At 48.2% G+C, this 23,398-nt stretch overlaps 1 protein-coding gene across 2 annotated transcripts in view; it reads left to right on the top strand.

Annotated features, from left to right (window-relative positions):
- Positions 1 to 23,398, top strand: part of CAMKK1 (calcium/calmodulin dependent protein kinase kinase 1) — a 91,512-nt gene that overhangs the window by 64,075 nt on the left and 4,039 nt on the right. For both annotated transcript variants that reach the window (XM_030962583.1, XM_030962584.1), the window contains exons 10-15: positions 10,441 to 10,640; positions 11,298 to 11,351; positions 12,210 to 12,283; positions 16,520 to 16,607; positions 17,860 to 17,988; positions 18,689 to 18,792. In XM_030962583.1, coding sequence (XP_030818443.1) covers positions 10,441 to 10,640; positions 11,298 to 11,351; positions 12,210 to 12,283; positions 16,520 to 16,607; positions 17,860 to 17,988; positions 18,689 to 18,792 — 649 coding nt within the window. The remainder of the gene's footprint in view (positions 1 to 10,440; positions 10,641 to 11,297; positions 11,352 to 12,209; positions 12,284 to 16,519; positions 16,608 to 17,859; positions 17,989 to 18,688; positions 18,793 to 23,398) is intronic.

The following is a 23,398-nucleotide window of genomic DNA, read 5'->3' as shown; positions in this document are numbered from 1 at the left end:
TGTTTCTGATTGCAGGGTAATGCATGAGGGAGGGAAACACTGAAAATACATAAAATGTGATGGGCTCTAAATTATCTCTTCTCACTCAGGCTTTGTTCTGGATAGTTCTCTTGAAAATGCCAGCCCATTACTTAGTGACATTCAGCAAGGCTAACAAGATTTGGGGAATTATGTGGAATGAAAGAAAGAAGAAAGTAGAAAATGTTATTGTGCAGTTGTTTGGATCTCTAAGAGCTCTTAGGTACAGACAAGAAGTATCCTGAATATTATGTACAGCTTGGTGGCTCAGCCTCTCTTAGAAGCAGAACTCCCTAGAACTGAGGCCCAAGAAGGATGATGAGGATGGTCCTGGAATATCTTAGGCACAGAGAAATGAATAAAGCTCTTAAGACTGGAAAATTATCTTGGGAAAGGGTGCTATGGCAGAGGCTTATAAAATCCTAAGTGTCAGGGAAGTGCTGGACAGGAAATGAATCTTTTCTCTCTCTAAAAACACAATATCTAATGGATGGCAAACAGAATAATCAGGTAGCCAGTTTAAACCAAAAGGAATTACTCACTCTCAACCACTGAGAGAGAACAAGGCTCTGAGCATGATGGGCCTTGCTGAGGCAGAGAAAGGAACCATGGTTTGAGGGTCCTAGTCCCTCTCCTCATTGAAATGCAGCACCACCTCACTTTTTGTCTAAAACCAGCAGGGAATAAAATCTGTGTTTGCAAGTCTGACAGTCCAGAAGCTTCCAGGTGCTGCCAAAATTAGTCAGGTCACCCCAGAAAGTTGGTAGAAGTTAATATATGAATGGGAATCTCAAGACTGTCTTTGAGTAGAGCGTGAAGGACGAAGATGCAGCTTTTTATATTCCCATTAGCATTCAGATTGCAGCAGAGCCTGTGTGCCTCAGCTGGGAGAGTCAAGCTCTGCTGTGCTGGATGCTGCTGCAGGAACAGTTACTGCTCAGAAGAAACTTTGAGTTTAGTACACAGGGAAAAAAACCCAGCAAAGTGTGGGTAGTGTTAAGCAGAGAGAATTAAATTCAACAATAAATTATAGGATGCCCAAGCACTCCCAGCAACAGGAACAATAGGATGCTTTGTTTTGGACCATTGAGTAACCACTTATTTTATTAGCAAATGAAAGTTAAAAATGGTGTTCTCTCTGAACTGCTGGGTAAATGCATGGCAATTATTATATAATTAAGAGGAGAAGTGCACTGTTTGTGCATGCTGAAGGAAAAGTGTTGCCAGGCAATCCACAGATTGCAAGGTAATTTTAATGTAAGCATCCATAATTGTTGTGCAATTTGGGAGGCTCAATAACCTTGCAGCTGCTTGAAGCTCCCAGTCATCACAGCAGCAAATGCATCATTGTTGGTTGGATTTCATCAGGTTAGAAGTTGCAACCTGGATTCCTGTTGGAGCCTGAGAGGTGTTAGTGGTGAGCAGGAAGGGGAGCCAAGGTGGTGGGAGATGTGGGCTGACCTCTTAAATCACTGGTGGTGGTCTGTGAGCACTGTGTGTCTCTGGGGACTGCACTCACTGGTTTTTCCAAAAAATGGAGTTTGCCTGGGGTGGGGCCTCCTGCAGGAGGGGTGGCTGTGGGAGGGAGGCAGTGGTCCAGGTGCTGAGAGCTGGGTGGGAAGCCTGGCTTAGGCATGGTGGCAGGCTGGGACAGAGCCCTGGGGAGAGCCAGGAGCTCCCTGAGCCAGACAGTGGCACAGAGCTGTCACCTGCTTTAGGCTGGGTTCAGTACCAGGAATGCATTTGACACAAACACAGTCCCAGCCTTGTTCAGGGTCTGAGAGTCAGGGAGAGCTGCCCATGGTTGTCTCCCTTCCTCTGGCCCTGCAGGGCTGGGAATACATTTGGAGTTTAGGCACGGTGGTGTCACTGATTCTGGTTTAGTGTCCCTGTCCCAGGCCTGGCTCAGGGGCGTGTGGAGTGCAGGAGTTGTTCAGGAACATCAAAGTGTCACTCCTGGTTAAGTGGGACTTTCACAGGAAAGTGATTTTGCTCCCATTTTCAAGACTTCCCCAGTGCTGCTGGCCCTGCTCACCCCCTCAGGAGCTGGGGGGCAGTCTGGCCTCTGTGTAAGTGCCAGCAGAGTGGCAATTCCAGAGTGCTCAAGTGGCACAGCACCTCTGCTAGGAGCAGGGGCTCAGCTGAGATGGAGCACAGGGGGAAGCTGAGCTCTTCCAAAGGGCTGGGTGGTGCTGAGGCTGCAAAACTTTGGGCTTCAGCAACTTATCCAAGTGGCAGAGGCTTAATGGGTGCAGCAAGAGAGCAGCAAAACAGTGCAGAGAAGTGACAACACCACTTAGGATGGGCAAGTTTGCTGGGAAAGTTTGGATTATTTGTGTCATTAACTAAAGCACGTGCTTAAGCATTTCTGTCAATTAGGGGACGTGCAATTGCCAGCCCCTTTCCACTTGTAACTCCCCTCTAGTAGTGCTTGGCTGGGGTTATTTAAGCTTCAGTCTCCCTTCTAGTAAAGCAAACTTTGCTTTCATAGAGATACTCAGTAGAAATGCTTTATATGTATCATTTCTAAATGAGCTTCAGCAAGTTTGTGTTCACCTGCTGGATCTCCAAGGTTTCTAGAGGGGAATGCAGTGAAAAGCACCTTTTCTAAAAGGACTAAGGAGCAAGACCCCTTTACCACTTCTATCTGTGACTCCTCTGGGGTTTCACTCCCTGTTAGTGGATTTGTTGATAGGAAATGGTCACCATGCTTCATCAGCAGGCATGAGGGATATGCCAGGTAGGTATCCCAGTTTGATTTTAGGGCTGGGATGTGAGAATCTTCATTTAGTAAGCATCTTCATTAAGAAGTTTCATTGCTTCCTGAGTAAGGAACAAGAATAAGCAGACAAAGGGGCTTTGCAGGCAGGAGCTGGCAGTGACACTGGCCAGGAGCAGACAGTGCAGAGCACACACAGTGTGGCCCAGGGGAAAACCCTGCTGACTTGCCCAGTGCAGATGAAGCACAGTGACTGTCCCTGCTGCTCTGGAGCTGCCAGCTCAGTATTCCAGTCACGAGAAGCTAAAACACTTTCTGTCAGCCTGGTTGAAGGAGAAAAAACTTCATTTCCTGCATTCTCTGTAAAAGCTGCTGTTCTCCTCCTGTGACTGTGTCTAAGGTGGGGGCAGTTTTGCTCTCCCCTTTGCAGGGGAAGGCTTGTCTCCTCTGAGCTGTGGGGTTGAAGGGAGGGTAATGACATGCAGTTAAAGCCATTGGGAAATTCCCTTTCCAGCAGCAGCTCTCTGCAGTGAGAGCTGCAGTGACCCAGGGCCCTGCATGCTGAGCCTGCAGCCTGAACAATGCTCTGGCTTTTCAAAACTGGCTTTTCTGAGATAAGAAACTTGGTTATCAATATATAATTTCCATTATCTTAAAGGAAATTTAAGCAAATGAGCCAACACAGGGCTGTGTCTTCTGAAGAGTATCTAGTGCAGGGTGGGTGCCCTAAGGCTGTAGATGGTTTGGTCTGGTTTGGCTCTTGGCAGAGGTGAGTTCCCCAGGCTGGTGTGGGCCAGCAGAGCTGATATGAGTGTGATGGAGCTGCTGCAGGCTCTCTGTGATTGCCAGCAAGCTGCTTGCTCCCATGTGGGAAATGGGGATCTGCCTCTTCTCTGCTCCTGCCTCTGTCCTGTACAAGTTTGGAGCTCCTCAAACAGAGCAGGTTGAGGTGAGACTACAGCTGCAAGGTTCTGAGTGTTATAAACGACACCACCAGGAGCAGAGAGGCTGGCTTGTGTTTTATCACATGCAGACAAGCTCTCCTTAGCTGATAACAACCAAACAAAAAAGCCTTTCATGAGCAGCAAGTGTTGCTGATGCCGATCGATAAGGACTGTACAAGAGTGAGAGTAATTAGCTGGTGGAGGAGATCAGAGAGATCTGCTGGAGCCTCTTAAGATCAGGCAGTTTGATTTTTGTTGTTTGATGCAGTTCTGTGGCTGCTCAGGGTTAGAACAGGCCTGGCACAGGTTGTTTGGTACCTGCTGTGCCCTGCGCCCCTGGGGCACTGGGGGGGTGCAGGGAGCTCTGCACTCCCCTGGGGCTGGTGACAAGTGACAGGGCTGTGCTCAGCTGGGCTGGGGGACAGGTGCACAGGGACCCTTTGCCAGGGTCACCTGTCCTTGTTGGTTCCTGCTGGCAGCATCCACGGAACCTCTGCCAGGAGCAGGGGCTCAGCTGAGACGGAGCACAGGGGGAAGCTGAGCTCTTCCAAAGGGCTGGGTGGTGCTGAGGCTGCAAAACTTTGGGCTTCAGCAACTTTATCCAAGTGGCAGAGGCTTAATGGGTGCAGCAAGAGAGCAGCAAAACAGTGGAGAGGGGTGACAACACCAGAGCTGGGATCCTGCCCTGCCCCTGCAGGGAGCTGGGCATGGGATGGGCTGTTCCCCTTGTCCCCCCTGTCCCCTCCAGCCCTTCCCCAGCACAGCCCTGGGGATGAGCAGCCTTCTGTTCTGAGCTCTGGGTGGTGGTGCAGCAGTTTCAAGTTCTCTGAGTTCCTGCAGCAGCTTCCTTGGGAGGATGTTAAATCATTTCTTTGCTACAGGGCCAATGTGAGAGCAATATTAAGCAGGCTCTGCAGTAGCAGCACCATATGGATTGCTTTTGTCCTTGAGTGGGAATGGGATTCTGCATTTAATCAAGCAGAATTCAGCACTGGCCTCAGTAAACAGCAGGATGTGTCAGTGCATTGCTAAGTTTTATATCTATCATTGCTAAAGGAGCTTTTTAGCAAGTTTGTGTTAACCTGCTGGATCTCCAAGGTTTCCAGAGGGGAATGCAGTGAAAAGCACCTTTTCTAAGAGGACTAAGGAGCAAGACCTCTTTACCACTTCTATCTGTGCTCCCTCTGAGCCTTCAGTCCCTCCTGGTGGATTTGTTGGCAGACAGTTCCCAGGCATTTGCCTCTGAGTGAAAGGGAAAGTCCTGGAATAGCCTGTGGGGTCTGGAGTGAGGAATGTTTGTGAAATGCCTGTGTTGTCCCACCTAGGACTGAGCAGAAAGGAATGATGTGCTCAGCAGGGCTTTCCTAAGGAGTAGAGGGGCAATGGCAGAGCTGTGGAGACCCAGATAGGAGTGTACAGAGAGGAACCAGCTGGCCCAGCAGCAGAGAACTTCCCCAAAATCCTCCCTTTTCTCCAGCCCCATCTCCTGCACCACAGCTGGCTGCTGTTGCCAGCTCTGTTCAAACACAAGGTAGTGAAGAAACAACAAAAAAAGAGAAAAGCCCTAAAAAGTCAGATTTTCAGGAAGACCTTTAATTTTAGGCATTTTTTTTTCATTGAACACCCAAGTACAGGGTTTTGTAGGTGCAGCATGCCTGCTAGAGCTCTGTCTGAAATCAGGAGGGACGTGGGAAGGATGGTCCTTTCCCAAGGATTGCTCACACCCTGAGAGCTCTGAATCCTCCTCTGAGGCTGTATCCCCACAGCACGAGCCTTCAGCAGGCTGGTTTTAGGCAATAGTGCTCCATGCCCAAGTTCAGGAGACAGACCAGACTTTTAGGCATCATTTCCTTGTTTCTGAGCACCCTGGAGCTCTGGGTCCTGACTAAATCCAACTTCAGCTATCCCTGGTCAGGCTTTCTGACACAAGTTGTGTAAAATGTAGCGCACAGGCACTCACCTGCCCTGTCTGCTGTTCATGGGGGTGGCTGTGAGGATTAATAAATAAGGATTTCTAACACATTTGACATCTTTTCCTGGATGATGCTCTAGGAATCCATGGGATTGTTATCCAGATGCAAATAGGCCTGAAATAGTGTTACCTTTCCACTGCCATGAAGGATGGGTCTAATAAAACCAAATTTAACAGAGGGCTGCAGAATCAGACTTTGTCCTGAGGGCTCTGTGATATCTCTAGGTGGTTTCATTTTCATTACGAAGAAAAACCAATCCATGCCCTGCACAGGTGTGGCAGCACAGAAAGTGCAGGGTGGTTTGGAGCCCAGGGAGCTCATTCTGGTGAGCCGATCCCTGCTTTAAGAGCAAAACCCTTTCCAGGTGAAAGCAACGCATGGAGACATTTTGTCAGTTTGCCAAAGCAGCTTCAGCAACGTGGCAGAATGTAAAAATTTAAATGCTCTGTCTGGGCAGCTCAGCATCGATTTTAACCAGGGGAGGGGTGCAGGAAAGTGCATTTGCATGGGAATGAGTGGTTTCAGCTGTTGGTGTGGCCTTGTGCATGACCTGAAGGGCAGCACCCCTGGGATGGTCCTTCCCAAGGCTTCCTGCACCCAGCAGCCACATCCCCCTGGCTGGGCTGGCTCTGGGGGCAGTCTCTGCCTGCTTTGGGACTCTTTCTGTGCTGCAGCAAGCAAAAACCCCAGAGCCTTGCACTTAGAGCAGGACACAGAGTAGCTGGAAGTTCTCTCAAAGGCATAGATTCAGCTTAGGGGTCCCAGTGTGGTTGTGACAGCCTGGTCAGAGAGAGAAAGCCGGATAAACTTTCCCAGGAATAGTTCTGGGGAGTTTGAGAAGGCATAAAAAGCTTTATTACAATCTCCTGATGTTGATAACCAACATTGTTCACCCAGAACCTGATTGGTTCTTAATAACACCTGTTACCCACTGGTTAATTAGGAACCCCCCTTTGGTAAACACCTTATGAGAAACAACTGTTTAAAACACCAGCTGCAAGATTGTTTGTAATTCTTTGTCTCAGTCTTCTCAAACTCCCCAGAACAATTCCTGGGAAAGTTTATCTGGTTTTCTCTCTCTGATCAGGTTGTCACAACCACAGTCCCAGTTGCCCATGAAGGGAGCTAAAGGAAGGCCATGAGTTGGTCTAAAAGAAGAATAATCCCCAGACCCTCATGGAGCACATTTAAGTGCAGCAATACAGATCATTATTTTGGTTATGTTTGTTTAAAGCACATTTAGGGGTTTTATTTGCATGTTGAATAAATGAGCCTGATGCTCTCTCCCTGCTTCTCTTTGTGTCACAATGTGTCCTTCATTCCAAGGACAGGACAAGTGTTTTGTTTCTGGGACCTCTGGTTCTGGCTTCAGTGAACTAATCCAAATGAGAGTGCCTTTCGTACCTGCTGCTCTTAAACCTACAGAGGATGAATCTTGCTCCCAAATGCTTCAGGGTGGTGAAATGAGAGAGTTAATTTATGCTGGTGATTGTGTTTGGCTGTGGCTGTCCCCTGCTCCCCTTGGGGTGGGTCCTTGTCCCTTCTGTACAGTCACTAACAGGCTGGAAGGTGCCATTAGTGGCAGGCTTTGATGTCCAAGATGCTCAGCTCTCCCTCTGGAGTTCTGCTGGGATAACACCCTCCTTTCCTCTGTGTGCTCTGCTGGAGATGCAGATCCTGCTGGTTTAACCAGCACCTGTCCCCCAGGGCAGCTCTGTCCCTGGGCTCCTGGGGCACTGATTTGTGTCAGCCTTGGCCAGTCCTGCTGAATGAACTGCTCCCTGCCTTTCTCCCTGCAGTGTGTGTCTATCCACAAGAGACCTGCACTGGCAGCAGAAGTTGGTGGCTTGGGCAGTTTTTCCAGGCTCAGGTGTGTTGGTGTCCTGCAGGTGAGCAGTCCTGCAGCTCCCAAACAATCCAGCTTTTGGCTATTGCCTGCAGGCAGACTTGGGAACCATTTTGGGGGTAATTTTACTCTGCATTGTGCTGAGCTGTCCCAGTGGCAAGGCACAGCACAGCAGAGGATAAGCCTGTGCATTTTGAAGCCCAAAGCCAATTTTGGGAAGCTGTGCAGGGGAGGATACCCACAGGAACTGGCAGGCTGGGACTTCAAGTTACATTTCTTCAGACAGAACAGGGATTTCAGGTTTCCTTCATCAGGTTAGCAGCTCCACACCAAATCATTTCTTGGCAGATGTGAGCACTTGCTCTTTCAGTTTTTGTGGCTGTGATGCTCATTTACACCAGCTGCTGCTCAGTCTGCTGTCCTTCCCCCTTCATGGATGGCTGTTTGCTCTGCACAAGGCTGGATGGAAAAGGGGATTTGCAGACAGCAGAAATCTTTCAGCCAGCTGGCAGGAGGCTTTGGTGGCTGTCACACAGTGTGTGGGTGGGACAGTGCTCCCAGTCACCTCCCCTCTGCATCTGTCCCCTTCCCATCCCTGTCTGGTATTATTTTAGATGTTTAAAAGCACCTGGGATGTGACATTCCAGAGGCCAGGCTCACTCCTGGGCTCCTCAGCCCTGCAGGAACTTGTGCTGAGTCTCTCCTGTGAGCACCCAAGGTCAGCCTGTCAGAACTGTGATGTTCTCACCTGGAAACTCCAATATTCATTGGCCATGTGAGCCATTGTTTGATGGCTTTGGTTTTTGCAGGGGATGTGTTTCTAATTTCTCTGTTCTTTGTTTCTCTGCCCAGCAGTCAGCAGTGTCCAGACCTGGAAAACTGCCCACAGTGTCCCTCAGCTTTCATTAGATGGTGCACAGGCAGAGAATGAATTCTACAAAACACACAGTTATATGAGAGAGAAAATGCTTTGTGGTTTTATTTTGTTTGTGGTTTTTTACTTTCCTATAAGGAAGAAATAATAAAAAGCCTGGAGTACTTGTTTGCCTTAATTTTCACATTTAAATTTTCACATTCTGGCAAGCTCCAGGGATGTACTCATATTTTCCATATTTGTTTGAGGTATTTTTTAGGGGCTTTGGGATTCCTAGCCCTGTGGTATCAGGCATGACAGCAGACACCTGCCTGAAAGGCAGCTCATCATCTCTTGAAGGAAAACCTCACTCCCCCCTCACCCTTATTTGCTCTCTCTATATTACCATCATGAAATGACAGCTTGCCACCAGCTCTGCTGCTGAGCAGATGTTTCCTCCTAATTGCTGTTGTTGCAGTGTCTGGGTGTTTATCCTGGCTGTTATCATTAACTGCCTCCCATCACAGCCTGGCCATGCAGTTGGTGCACATCTGGAAGAAGATGTAAGTGCTGGTGCTCTCCAGCAAGTTTCTGTCTGCTGGATCTCCAGAGCAGCTTTTTAATGTGCCAAGGAGTGCATCCCCCAGAAGTGCTTTAAACTGAGGAGAGAGCTTTGCAGAAAAAACACCTGCAAGTGTGACCTCCCCTGCCCTAGCATGGCCTGCTGGGAAGTTGGTTTGAAAAGAGCAGAAAGTTAAATGGAGTTTGTTCATTCTTGGTCCCAAAGCATAAACTGGGATGCCCCACAGGGCAGGCTGCCTTTGTGGCCCTGTGCAGGTCAGGTTTGTAAAGCAGGAAAGGGTTAGAGCAGCATTTTCCTCCACCCAACATGTATTTCCTAGGAGATATGAAAAGTGCTCATGGAGGTACAAAAACAAACATGCTCTGTTGGAAAGAAAGAAATGTGAAAACAATGGTTGGAGCCAGGGGAGGAGGGAGGCCAGGGGGTCCTGGTCCTTTGGGGAGAGCAGGATTAGAGGATTTCCTCCTCCTCCTTCAGTAAAGTCTCTTGGGTTTTCTACAGTTCTGCTTTTGGGGTCATTTCATGTTCTGAAGGTTGGTGGGGTTTTTTTTATTTTTCAAGTTCTCTGAGTTCCTGAGAAATCAGCTACCTCCCTACAACTCCCTGCTTCACTCAGTGGCCTGGAAATGTCTTTCAACTGCAATATTGCACAAGAGAGGTGGTTTTGTTGTTGTTTTCAGTGCATCTCAGCCTCCAGGCTCTCTGCAAGGGTTTGTTTCATGTTGGATGTACAAACACTTCAGCTGCTGCCCTCATGGAGTGGGACAGAGCTGGGGATCCATGGAATGAAGGGCCAGGTCTGGCCACAGCTCTGGCTGCAGGAGTGGTGGGAATGGCTGGGCTGATGGGCCACGGTGGGCTTTGGGGTGATGCAAAGCTAGGTGAGGTTGTTTCTCTATTTGTGGGCTCCATTTGAGCACTTTAAGTAAATGAAAAGTGCCTCTTTGGGGTGCTGGTGCTTGCTCCAAGCTTGGAGCTCCATTATTCCACCTTTTCAGCTGGAAATGCCCACTGATTTCTGAGCTGTTGGCTGAACCTGGCGCTCAGCTGTTTGTCACCTGTTTCAGGTGGTTCTGCCCCTTTTGATGAGCTTCACAGCACTGCAGTTTCAAAAGAAATAAACTCAAAGTGAACCTCTTCATTTGGGTCCCATAAACCTTCAATACAGCAGGTGGCCCAGCCCATCAGCTGGTGTGATGAGGCCAAGCAAATCTGCAGGATTTGAGAGTTCTCCTTCCCCAGCAGCATTGGTTGTTCCCTCTGGCTGAGCTGTCCCTGAGTTTGTGGCTTTTCTTTGCACAACTCCTGGATGTATTTCTGACAACTGTGTCCCAGTGAGGCACCAAAAAGGAATGGCTGTAGGAACCATTGTGTTCCATCTCCACAGCAGCTGGGAGTGTGGTGCCTGAGCTTGCACCTTCATTTTCCCCCTCCTGGGAAGGTTTCCCCAGGGTGTGCTGGCTGCCACGGCCAATTCTGCTCCTGTTTTTTGGCTGTTTTTCAGTGCACTACCAGAAGATCATCCACAGGGACATCAAGCCTTCCAACTTGCTCTTAGGAGATGATGGCCACGTGAAAATTGCTGATTTTGGTGTCAGCAATCAGTTTGAAGGGAATGATGCCCAGCTCTCCAGCACAGCAGGGACTCCAGCCTTCATGGCCCCAGAGGCCATCTCACAGACTGGCAAAAGTTTCAGTGGCAAGGTAGGTGTGTGCTCATGGGGGCTCCGGGACCCCAGCAGGGCACAGAGGCAGTGCCACACCTGCATGCTGGCTGTGGTACAAATTTGGGCTGACATTCAGTAAAACTGAAGCTCTAATTCTCTCTATCCAGCCAGAGCTCACGTTGGTTGTCCTGTGCAGTGGGCAGACACTTTGCTGGGGATCCCTGCTGGGCAGGAGCCATGCCAGAGCCCTCTCCCTGCCCCAAGGGAAAGCAGGAAGCCTTTGATTCCCTCCCAAAATAATCAGGAGGCACAGTGGGCTGCTGGGCACCAAGGCCATACCTTGATTTCCTGGAAGTGGCAGACACTGCCAAGGGTGCTGATGCAGACAGAGGGATAAGGCCTAATAGGGATTTTTTTTTTTGTCTGGAAAACTGTTGAAGTTCAGGCCTGAATGGTGCAATTTCCTGTAAGAAGGGGCTGCTTGCTGCTCACAGCAGGGCAAGGGAGCAGTGCCTGGCCCAGCACAGCCCTCACTCCTCAGGTGTGCAAGTGCTGCCCTTAGGAGCCTGACTTCAAAGGGACACAGAAATGTTAAATCCATACAAAGAGTGTTTTCTGAATTGCTGGGAAAATCCAGCTTGCTCAGATCAGCTGTGTTGCCTCTCCTTTACCCTCTGTTCATGCTCTCTTTCAGGCCCTGGATGTGTGGGCCATGGGAATCACCCTGTACTGCTTTGTGTATGGGAAGGTAAGCTGCCTTTCAGTGCTGGAGCCCTGCACTGCCTGCCTTTTGACTCATTCCTTTCCAGATAAAGGCAAATATTAGAGACAAAGACCTACCTTCTGTAAGCTCCAAAACCCCCTGCAGACCAGAAGGGGCTGAGGCTGTGATCTGTGGAAAGGATCATTCCCAGCACTGGGCCCTGAGTGCAGAGCTGCAAACCCAGAGCAGCAGCAGCACCAGCAGTTTGTGGGGGGTTTATCCACATTTCCTGCATTTAGAGATGAACCAGAGCCTGGATGGAGGCACAGGATTGATCCCAAACTGCTGCAGCACTTTGGGAACCAGATTACAGAAAGCTCTGGCTGCCAAAGCTGAGCTGGGGCTGCTGGGGATCCAGTTTGGCAGAGGCAGCTCCTCAGTGCTGCCTTCTGCTCACCCCACATCCTATCCTGGCCTTTCCCTCCCCTGTGGCCAGAAGCCCCATGTCCCACCCCTGCTGTCCCAGGATGAGCAGAACAGGAGGTGTGAGCAGCCTCTGAAGCCCTGAGCCCTGCAGATGCCACCACAGGCACCAGGCACCCAGCTCTGGGTCAGAAGTGGCCAGGGGAGGTGACAGAGGCAGTTCATGGTCACCTGGCAGGCTGGATGAAGGAGGGATTCCAGTCCAGTTATGTATTCCCCAGATGCCTCTGCTGTTCTTCTGAGTTTATTTTTTTAATAAGGAATGAATCCATTTATTGTGTGTGTGGAGATTTAATTTATTTCCATCTCTGTGTAAAACCCAGGGAGTGCAGAGGTTGTACTTGGTGTTACATGAATGACAAATGCCTGAGTGATGCCAGGATCTTGGACAACAGGAAAATCTCTTTGTTTGTTTTACAGTGCCCTTTTATAGATGAATATATCCTGGGTCTTCATAATAGGATCAAGACCAAGCCTGTGGAGTTCCCAGAAGAGTGAGTAAACTTTGCTCAGCTGCTGTAAAATAAAGTTCAGTTTGCAGCATTATTCTCTGTGTGGCACAGTGGTCACCAAGGGGGGATGGACATGGGTGAGGTGCTCTTTGTTCTCCTGGGTCCTTCACGTGGGTTTTGTGCTGCTGTTGAGGTGTTCAAAGCGCTCCTGCTCTTCCTCTGGCCTTGTTGTGCAGACAGGGACTAAAGGAAATGGCTCTTTGCAAGTGAAGGGGTTCCAGGATCTTGGAAGTTCTGCCCCACCTGCTGACCCTGGAGATGCTGGATGGTTTGGTTGGGGTTTTTCTGTCCCTGTGCAGCAGCCACCAGAATGATTTAATGTACCCATTTTCAAAAGCAATGTGGTGATGAACCTTGGTCTTGGTCTGAGTAAACACATCCCCCTCCTGTGGCCTTCCCTGGAGCCAGGGGAGCTGGCTGATGGAAGGATGCTTGGCCTGAGATGTGCAACCACAGCTCAGCAAATCCCCCTCCTCAGCACACCCCAGCAACACATGGCTTTGTCTTCTGCACTGGCAGAGAGGAAAAAACCTGGCAGTTATGAAAAAACCAGGAATTAACTCACCTATGATCTATTGAGGGTCTGCTCCCCCCTGCTTTGGTCAGGGAAGGAAACCCCCGTGGGGCACAGTGCAGGGCTGGTCACAGTGTGTCCTCAGCAGGGCAGGGGACAAGCCAAGGCCACTCAGGGGACACCCCAAGGCCACTGATCCTTTTCCCTATGACTTTAATCCTGTGTTGTGCAGAAATCAGTCTAGTGCCCAGAAATGATAAGTGATTTTATACCACTTAACTGCGCTGAGCAGTGCAGGTGCAGTACTGAGCTGTAGGTGCTTGTGGGCAGAGTGGCAGGAGGGTGACACTCGCTGTGTGCTCAGTGATGGTCACCACTCATGGTGCTCCATGGTCACCATTCCTGCAGCTTCAAGTGTTGGCCACCCTCAGCATCTCCTCCAGCTTCAGGCCTTTGGTGACTTCTGCTGGTGAAGGATTTGTTTCCCCTGGTTCCTGACAGATGAATTAGCCAGAGCTGGACTCTTTTGTTTTCCCTCCCAAATCCACACAGTAGTCAGGCAAAGAATTCTTGACCTAATTGCTCATTCCAATAACAATTTACAGATAAAATTACTTGATTTGGAGAAGCACAAATTAAAACTCCAATGAGAGGCACATGTGGTATTGGAGAGGCAGGGAGGGACGTTGTGAGGCAGCCTGTGGGATGTGCATGTATCCAACATCTGTGGCAAGGCAAGACTTCTATGAGATGCTCACTGGATTTTCACATTATAGTAAAGGGCTGGGCCTCTACCTTGGCAGTCCCAGACTTCTTCTGATCCCACAGAAAGGGATGGACACTCAGGGTGCCCCCTTTTAGACACCTGGGCTGCATTAATTACCCTGCACTGACAGGAGCCACAGCCCCTGCAGGCAGCTCAGCCCCTCTGCCCAGGACTCTGGGCTCAGCCCCCTTTTAGGGCACACACAGACCCCAGGGTGGATAACAGCAACTCTGGCAGGCCCAGGTGACTGAGTTGAGGCTTTAGGAGCACAAAGGCTGCTCATGCTCCACTGCTGTGTCCCCCCACCTGCAGTTGGAACAGGACTTTGTCTTGACAGCACTGCAGCCAAAAAAAACCCCAAACCTGTTTATGTTCCCCTGGCAGTTTTCTCCCTTGCTCAGGGCTGCCAAAACTCCCACCCCTCCCGCAGCCACCTTGTATTTGGGTTAGCAGTCAGCTTGCAAGTGACTATTCCCATCTGCCTCTGCAGTAAGTTATTAACATTTAATGGGCTAACTGGCTTGTGCTGAGATCTGTTCCTTCATTCAGGCATTTCCTTCAGCCATAATTGGGCTGCATGATTTATGTGGATTCCTCAGTGACCTGTTCTCCCAGTCTAAAAAAAGCTGCACCCCTGATTAGGTTGTTGGAGGAGCTGAGGGTTACTAGGTGTTGACAGCTGTCCAAACCACATCTATTTGTTAGAGGCAGCCACAGAGACATGGAATTCACTGGAGTGGATCCACCCTGACCTCCCACAGAATTAGCACCTCTCTATAGTGAGGAGTATTTTGGTTTCAATTTATTTCACCATGGCTACAAAAGACACATTCCTGTTTGCAGAGAGCCCATGGAAACTCATTGCCTGTTTCCTGACAACCTTTAGGACAGATGGATCTGACTGTACCAGTGTCACCATCCTGTCCCTTCCCTTAGAGACACCAGGATAAATATTTATGGCACCGGAGTTCTCATTCATGTCACTGAGTCCTTGGCAGGACAGGAGGCAAATGGGCTTAGCTCACCCCCTGAGGATCCTGGCGTGACTAAAAAGCAAAGCTGAAGTTTCTCTTCAAACATGTGGCAGCAGAGCCAGCAGCTCTGCCAAGTCTCTCCTGGTGAAGCCCAGGTCAATGTTCCCTGACCTGCAGGAACCCTGTAAAGTGATGTGGGTGCTGGCAATCCTCCTGAATGGATACTGAGCTCTGTGCTTGGCATCTTCCTGAGAGCTCTTACGGGCTGTGAGAAATCCCACACAGTGCAGCCTTTTCAAAGGAAATATGCCACCAGGCACAGAGTTCACCCTGTGCTGCAGGCTGGAGAGAGGGAAAGCAGAGACTGATGTGATCTGTTACCTGGCCATAACCCACCTGACACCTGGGGATCCTTTTCCCTATGACTTTAATCCTGTGTTGTGTAGAAATCAATCTGGTGCCCAGAAATGTTAACTGATTTTATATTCCATTTATTTCAAGTAAAGCTGCTGACACTTTGGCACAGAACTGTTTTTAAGTTGTTTTTTTTTTAAATACCATCTCACCTGTATCATTGTGGTGTCTGGAAGGAATCTGTTCATTCTGAGCTGCTAAATCTATTCATTCTGAGCTGCTAAATGCATTGTCACTGCCCGTGGCTGCTCCTCTGGAGCTCATCTCAAGAGCAGCACTGTTCTTTCTATTCCAACTGAAATTGTCACCTGAGTCTCTGAGGACTCATCCTGTTCTTCCCCTTGTCTGGGCTCTGCTGCCTGTGTACAGCAGAGCCTTGATGCAACTCTAAGTGTTTAGACTTCAAACTGAACCCCCTTTTTGCCTCTGAACAAGCAGCATTTCCTTGTGGCTGTTTGTAAAGATCTCACAGCCAAAGTCCCAATAAAATATTCATGAATTATTAAACAGCAGCTCTGTTTTCATCAGACTGAAACATCCCTTGCTGTGATGTGGTTTGCATTTTGGTTTGTGATAGTTTTTTCCCTTCTCTGCAGAGCAGGTGGGCACAGCACCTGGTGCTCACTCTTGTTTTCAGTCTCAAATCCAGCCTTCCTGGGGAGTGACATTTTGTGCTGCTAAGTTCCATCTCCATGAAGAAACACAATTCTTCAGGAGTCATTTGTGACACAGACTTTCAACTGCCTAATGCAATTCAGTCACATGCTGGCATTTTACTGCAGCAGCACTTTGATCATTCAGATCTAGTGCATTTTAAAGGCATTTCCTGCATCATTAACCACAGGCGTCATTGCAGCCTTTGGGCTGCAGGACCAAGGGCTCCATGTCAAGGGAGTGGCTTCTGGGTTCAGGTGCTCTCACGTTTAGATCTTGGAAATAGTGTTAAAAATTTTGATGTATTACTCTTATTTTCATTTGTTCATTCCCTCCTGTTGTTAGCCCAAGGTTGAGCTTTGCAGGTTAGGGGATACTGAGTTACAGGCTGCCTGCAATCTGTGTTCTGGAAACAACACAACCTGGAAGCTTAGCTGGGAACTCAAATGTCAGATGGGGGTGTTTTATCCAGCACACAGTTGCTCATGATGCAGGTTCAGCAAATCAAGCTGTGCCCCTCTTGATTCACAGAGTTCAACTCCAGTTCTGCTATCAGGAGCACTCTGTTGTTCCAAATCTCCCCTCAGAAATTCCCTGTCTTCAAGAATGTCCTTAGACCCCTTCACCTGTCCCTCATCCTGCATTTTGGGCATGTGCTGCTGTGTTAGGGGGCAGGACAGGATAACCAAGACAAGATAACCAAGGCAAGATAACCAAGACAGGATAACCAAGCCCTGCAGCAGTGACTGTGGTGCCTTCCTTTTTCCAAGCCAGCTTTGCAGAGAAAATACCTCCTGAGCAGAGCAGATTCTCTACCAGGTAACTGCAGTAAGAACTGTGCATTGCTGCATTTACAGCTCCCTGGTTAACTGTGTGCTGCTGTTTTCTTCACTCAGGGCACAGATAAGTGACGAGCTCAAGGAGCTGATCCTGCGCATGCTGGATAAAAATCCAGAAACCAGGATAACAGTCCCTGAAATAAAGGTAAGGTGGGCCTTGATATTAGAGCTTTTAGTCTCAGCTGACTTTATGTCCTTTGGTACCTTCTAATGAGGCAGAGCTGTCCCCAGTGTTTGTTTTGGGAGCTGTCTCTAGCACCCTCCCTTGGAGAAGGAGAGCACTCATTTTGCAGCCACAGCTCCATCACTGCTTCTTGCTTGGGGAATATTGACAAAAGCTTTCTTGTTTGCTTATTTAAATGAAAATTACTCAAAAGCTGGCTGATCTCAGTGAATCCCTGGGAGAATCAGCATTGTCAGGGGAGTTGCAAGCTGCAGAGCCTGGGCTGGCAGTGTTGGATGTGCATTCCAGGGACTGGATGTGTGTTCCTCCTCTGGTCCTTGTGTGGCCAGTGGCCTCAAGGGAGCACATTTATTTCTATCACCATTATTTGGGGGATGTTTAATAATGGAAACAATGAACAGGCCTGGCAGAGCACAATGCTTCACAGGTTGTGGTTTCATTCTGGGTTTGTGTGGGCTTGCTGTCCTCCTGTCACCCCTCACCAAGGCTTTAGACCTGCTGGAGGATCTCAAAATTTCCATAGAGATCCATCAGCATGCTCTACAGGGCAAGCCCTGCTTTGCTTTGTCCCAGACCAACACCAGTATTGCCACCAAAGCTGACACTAGAAAGGCTGAGCTTCAGGAAAAAAAAAATGTGACATCCCTTCCCTCCATGCCCAGGAGGCCAAAGGCAGGTTTGGAGGTGTGTTTATGGGATTTCACTTGACAGCAGGTTTGGAGCTGTATTTATGGGTTTCACTTGACAGCTCTTACAGGCACACTGTGGGACCCTGTGGGTGGGTAGAAGAGCAGAGCTGAGTGCTGGCCCTTGTCCCTGGCTGGTGTCCCTGGGGATTTGGATGCTGACAGAGGATGTGTCAGGCTGGGCTCTGTGCTCAGCCCGTGCCCTCAGACAGGGCTTTCTTCCTGCTCCCAGCCAAGAAACCACCCCATGAGAGGCAGCAAGAAAAGGGGGCTTTGCTCTGCTGCATGCAAGACAAAAAATAAAAATTCTCCAGATAACTCAGGTTGTCAAAGTGTTTCAAACTTGATTCAGGGGATGCCATGGTGCTGGTGGGTGGCAGCAGGTGTGACAGCACTGAGCCAGACTGCAGCCACTTCCAAGGGAGCTGGTTAAAAACCACCTCAGGCAGTGGGAGATGGAGCAGTGCTGCCAGCAGAGAGGCCTGTGCCCCATTTCTGTGGCAGCCCAGAGCTGTGTGTCCCTGCAGGTGCACCCCTGGCTGAGCCGGGGCGGCGCGGAGCCGCTGCCGCTGGAGGAGGAGCACTGCTCCATGGTGGAGGTCACCGAGGAGGAGGTCAAGAACTCTGTGAAGACCATCCCCAGCCTGCCAGCTGTGGTAGGTGTGAAACACAGCACAGCCTCTGAGCTGCGCTCCAGCCTTCAGCTGCTGGGGGAGGTTTGGAGAGGGGACATTGTGGTGGTGTTCACAGGGGTCCCAGGATGAGGGGAGAGATGAGAATCTTGACTCCATGTTTCAGAAGGCTGATTTATTATTTTATTATATATATTATATTAAAAGAAAATTATATACAAAAATTATACTAAAAGAATAGAAGAAAAGATTTCATCAGAACGCTAGCAAAGAAAGGAATAGAATAGAAATGATAGGAAAATCTTGTAACTGACTAGAAAGTCTGAGACAGCTGGACTGTGATTAGCTATTAATTAAAAACAACCACATGAGGCTAATCAAAGATGCACCTGTTGCATTCCACAGCAGCAGATAATTATTATTTACATTTCGTTTCTGAGGCCTCTCAGCTTCTCAAGAGAAAAGATCCTCATGAAAAGATTTTTCCATAAAATATGTCTGCAACAGGACATGCGTGTTCCTGGCATGAAATCTCAGCCATTTGACCCGGTGTGAACTTCTTGTGCCTGACTGCTGCAGCAGCCTGGCTCTCTCAAGCAGCTTTGCCTTGTGCTCTTTGCTGTAAAATGTCAGCTGAATTATTAAAGAAGCTGTTGTTCCTCCTTTGAACTGGCTTCCAGGAGCCAGTCCTGCTGTTCTCACTGCTCTGTTCCGTTCCTCAAAGATCCTGGTGAAGGCCATGCTGAGGAAACGCTCCTTTGGGAACCCCTTTGAGGTCCAGACGAGGAGGGAGGAGAGATCCATGTCTGCTCCAGGGAACCTGCTGATGTAGGTACCCACAGCCATGCCTGCCTCTGCAGCACGGCCAGGGCCCGTGGGGAGGGAGGGTGGGGGAAGCACTTTGCAAATCTTTTCTGTAGCATTTAAAGACAAAACTCCCTTCTGCATCGAACACTGGAGATAAAATCTACCCCAAGTCCTCTCAGACTAAGTCTTTATTTATATATATATATAATATTTTTAATATATATATTTATATATATTATATATATATAAAATAAATCCGTTTTTAGACTGCAGCCTAAAAACTCTTTTATAGATGCAGCTCTCTCTGTAAGATGGGTTTGGCCTAAACATATGGAAGGTGGTAAACTTGGGTCTGTTTTTTCACCTGTTAGTTTATAATGCTGTGATCAAAGATCCCTAGGAGACTGGTGAAGTAAAATAAATTGAATTAGAGTCTAGTTTGGATATATATTGGAGGGTTTAATTCTTCTCTCCTTTCTACGGACCACAGAAATGGTACCAAATGAGCAGTTTATGTAGGTTTTTTAACTCAAAATGAGATTATGGGATTTGACCTGGGGTCTGGGGCCCAAGTCTGGGCAGAGACATCATGGTCAGACAAAAGAGAACGCTTTAAAATTGCTTTTTCACTTCAGAACACATACAGTGTTTTTTCACACAGTTTTCTGCCAGTTAATGAAATAGTGGAACACATTGCAAGGGGATACTTTGGAGGTTGGGTATAAATTACTATATTGGGATTAAAAAGAGAGTAGAGATCTTGATGACTAACAGATTCAGCAGCAGTTTTTAACCAGGATGGTGTGTACAGGGATGGGGAGAGAATTCCTCTGTCCTTTACTTGGTTCTTACTCTTTCTCCCTCATTTTTGTCACTGATTCCTTTTAGAGCCAGGATTCTGGGCCATCAGTCCAGTAAATAACAGCTGGACCAGTGGTCTGATCTGGGACAATTATTTTTATATAAATAAAGCTCTCACCCCACAGGATCCATAAGGCTGTGGCTGACAACAAAGCTCTGTTGTCCCAAAATGATTCTTTTGCACCCAGAATCCCAGTCCCATTCCCAGCAGACTCCCATGGGGGTGTGCTGAGCCTCACTGCACCATTGATAACACAATTAGAGGAGTCTCTCTCTGTCTCTCACAGGTGTGTGGGGATTTCAGGGCTCAGCTCAATTAAGGATGATAATTTTCTGTGTCCCCAGCTGAGTGTTGGAGACTTAATGAAGACTTTGTCATGGTGTCCATGGCCAGAGCCCAGTTTGGCATTTAAACACCCTGCTCATGAGTGCTGCTGTGGGACACATCTGGAGCATGGCAGTCACAGCTCTTAGCACAAGGGATTTGCCCTGATTTGCTTCTCTTCACTCAATGCATTCCAAATTAGTTATTGCTAATTGGACACATGTCCCTACCCATATCTTCACTATCATTGCTGGTCACTGCATTGCTCTGAAATGGAGAAACATTTACGAAATTTGAAGAAAAATGTATTTTATTCTTCTTTCTGTACCAGACAGGTGACTTGGAGCAAGGCAGAATTTCTTTTCAAACCCTGCCTGAACTGATATTTCAGGGTGGTAACCTTGGGCCTGTTTCCAAAAGAGACCTGTTCCCTTCTGCCTTTATTTGAGGTGGTTGAAAACTCATCCAGGTGGTGGGAAAACCCCTTGACCCTTGATGCTGGTTCCTGCCTGGAGCTGGGTGCTTTAGTATCTGCTCAGAAAGAACAAAGCTCATTTGATCTCAGGTAGCTGTGAAACTTCTGAGCAGCCACGTTATCAATGTCTTGTCCTTTATAAAATATTCTTAGGCTTTCAAGATGAGCTGTAAGCCTCCACTTTTGTCTCCTTTTTAAAGTTACTAGTCAGATTTGTTTCAGCTCATTGAAACCCAGCATCCTTCCCTGTCTCAGCTCATTCTGGTCCTGTGTGTTTTCAGGCTCCTTGTACAGACTGAAAGGTTTATTTTTTAAAGCATTGTGTCATTTCCAGTGTTGTGCTGCTGTGTCTGGTGCCCTTAGTTTACAAAACCAAACCAGGGATGGAGCTGCAGCCATGCTGGGCTGGCCTCTGCCCAGCTGTGTGAGCACTTAGAAATATCCCAAATCAATAGAAATGTGCCAATTCTCCACTGCACCAATCCCTGTGCTTAATTTCTCAGTCTCATGCCATCAGTGCCAATTTTTGGCAGTAACAATTGACTTAATCCTAAATTATTTTATGCACAACTGGAGCTTTGAGAACTCATCTCAAAACTGTTGTTTAAAAGAAAGATACTTGCCAAGCCTCTCCAACAAATGGTGTTGTATATTAAACACCACAGCAGGGATGCTCCTTTTAAGGCATATGGATTATTATTATTTCAAACTTTGGAAAACGTTTTACTGACTGAATCTAATGAAAATAACTTCAAATTTAAATAAATGTGTTGGATCCAATGACATTAATCTCAAGTGAGCCACAGCTAAATGGGAAATATTCATTGTTCAGTGAGTTATCTCTTGATGACAGTGTTATTTCCTCAGGGGCAAACAGAGTAGACACCAAGCTCATCCACTTGTTAATTCATATTGCTTGTTCCCTGCAAAAACCACCCTTGCTACAGATATACAGTGCCAATGTTATGATTAGAGCTGTGTTAAAATAAGTTTCAAGTGAGCCTGGATTTCTGTAAAGCTTTAGGATCTTGCAGGAGCAGATAATATTGCTGTAGGAAGGCTCTGCAGGGTTTCTGCATGTCCATCACCCTTGTAGCTGGACAGGGGACCCCAAAATTGGGACCTGCCAGAAAAGCAGTGCCTGCAGCCATCACTGTGCTCTGGACATGTGGCTGCCCTGGAGGAGCTGAGAGAAAAATGAGCCACACATTGCCAAGCTCTCCTGCACAGAGCCCCTTGTCCCAGTGGCAGGGTCTTTAGAGGGACATAAATCAGATTTTGTAACGTTGCATCTCGTTCTGGTTGTAGGTAAGAAATAACTTGTTGTGTTTGTAGGGAAGAAAAAAGGAAAGCAATTAGAATACTCCAGTTTCACATTCAATCTATTTAATTAGGCTGCATGTGAAATTGGCAGAGCCCCACTCAGTGCTGCTTCAAGCATCTTACATCTGTGCCATTTCTGGGGATATACTCTGTAGGAAATCCTCAGGCAGTGAGCTGAGCTCTGCTACCAGAGCTTTCTGCTATTTCATGCCTAATTGATGACTCTTAAAATGGAGCTGTCCTTCAAGCTCACTCCTTGGGATTTGGAGAGGAGGAAACTAAATCATGTGGCTGCATCTTTTTGTAATTTCTCCCTGCATTACCTCCACAGCATGCCGGGCTCTGTCCCTGGAAATGCTCTGGGCAGATGTCTGTGGTAGCAGCAGAGCTTTGCTGTTGCAGCCTTGATGCCTTTGGAGGACACGATTAAGACACCACTGATGTGAAACAGTTCTGGAGTCAATACTGGGAGGACTGGTATTTTAATGGAGAAAGATTTTTTAGCACTCTCTAGACCTGGAAGAAGCGAATCCTCTCCTGGCTGTTATTTATTGCTCTGTTTATCAGCACTGAGCAGTTTAAAAGGCAGATGTTCAGTGCAGACACACTCAGCAGGTGGAGGGGAACTAAAAGGATGATGCCCCATTTAGCGGTTGCTGTTTTGCACACCTAGAATGGTGTGAGAGCTGCCAGCTGTCACCTCCCTGTCAGCTGGGCAGTGGCCAGGCGTCACTGCATCCTGCCTTTCCTGCAGGAGCTCCCAGGAGAGGCAGTGATTCATGGAGTCTTACAGGTCCTGCAGACCATATCCAGGGTCAATCCCATCATTAATGGTAGCTGCAGAAACAACTGATATTTTCTAATTTTCCAGCTCCAGGGTATTTTTTAAGCCCAGTTCAGCATTCACAGCTAAATTCTGGATTTCTGGTAGCCGTGTTTGCTGCATTTCTTCGGCCTGCTCCACATTTCTCCTAACTGAGTCAGCCCTGGCTTCACCACATTTTATTGCTCTCATTTATTGCAAGTACTACCTATCAAATTAATTGCTGTGTTTTGACAGACCCAATTTACTTTCCCATTATGGCTGCTAACACTGTTAACGAAATGTGGTTGTCAGCTCCTCTGTGGGGGATCAATTGGTGTTTTAAAAGCTTACCCTGTTTCCAATCTTCCCAAAAAGAGACCCAAAAGGTCACTGCCCTTAGGGCCCTATTATCCATGTGGGTTAGGCACAAGGAAGCCAAGGGGAAAAAGGAGATTAAAAAAGTGGCTGGCCCAGTCTCTGAGCAGAAACAGCTCCTCCCAAAGAGAGAAGTGCATGTTTTGTGGGAAATGATGCCCCACATGCACGTGGGTGTCCTCACAGGGCTGGGGCACAGGATTTTCCTCTGGGGGCCCAGTGCTCCTGGGGCTCTGCCCCATTGCACAAGGGACACAAAAGCCCAGAGGTGCCAGGGCAGCACAGCTGGACACCAGCAGTGTGCTGGGAGCCATCTGGAGCTTTCAGCAGTGCTAGGGGCTGGAGTGGGTTTGTACCAGTGCTGCCAGTGCCTGTCCTCACCTGTCCTTAGGTAAATGTGGCTGATGTTCCATCCCCATTCCACTCTGCACTCTAGGCTGGACAGGTACAGAAATACAAGCTC

Source organism: Camarhynchus parvulus, chromosome 19 (assembly GCF_901933205.1).
Source record: "Camarhynchus parvulus chromosome 19, STF_HiC, whole genome shotgun sequence".
Lineage (NCBI taxonomy): Eukaryota > Metazoa > Chordata > Aves > Passeriformes > Thraupidae > Camarhynchus > Camarhynchus parvulus.
This window is presented reverse-complemented; position numbering and strand designations above follow the sequence as displayed.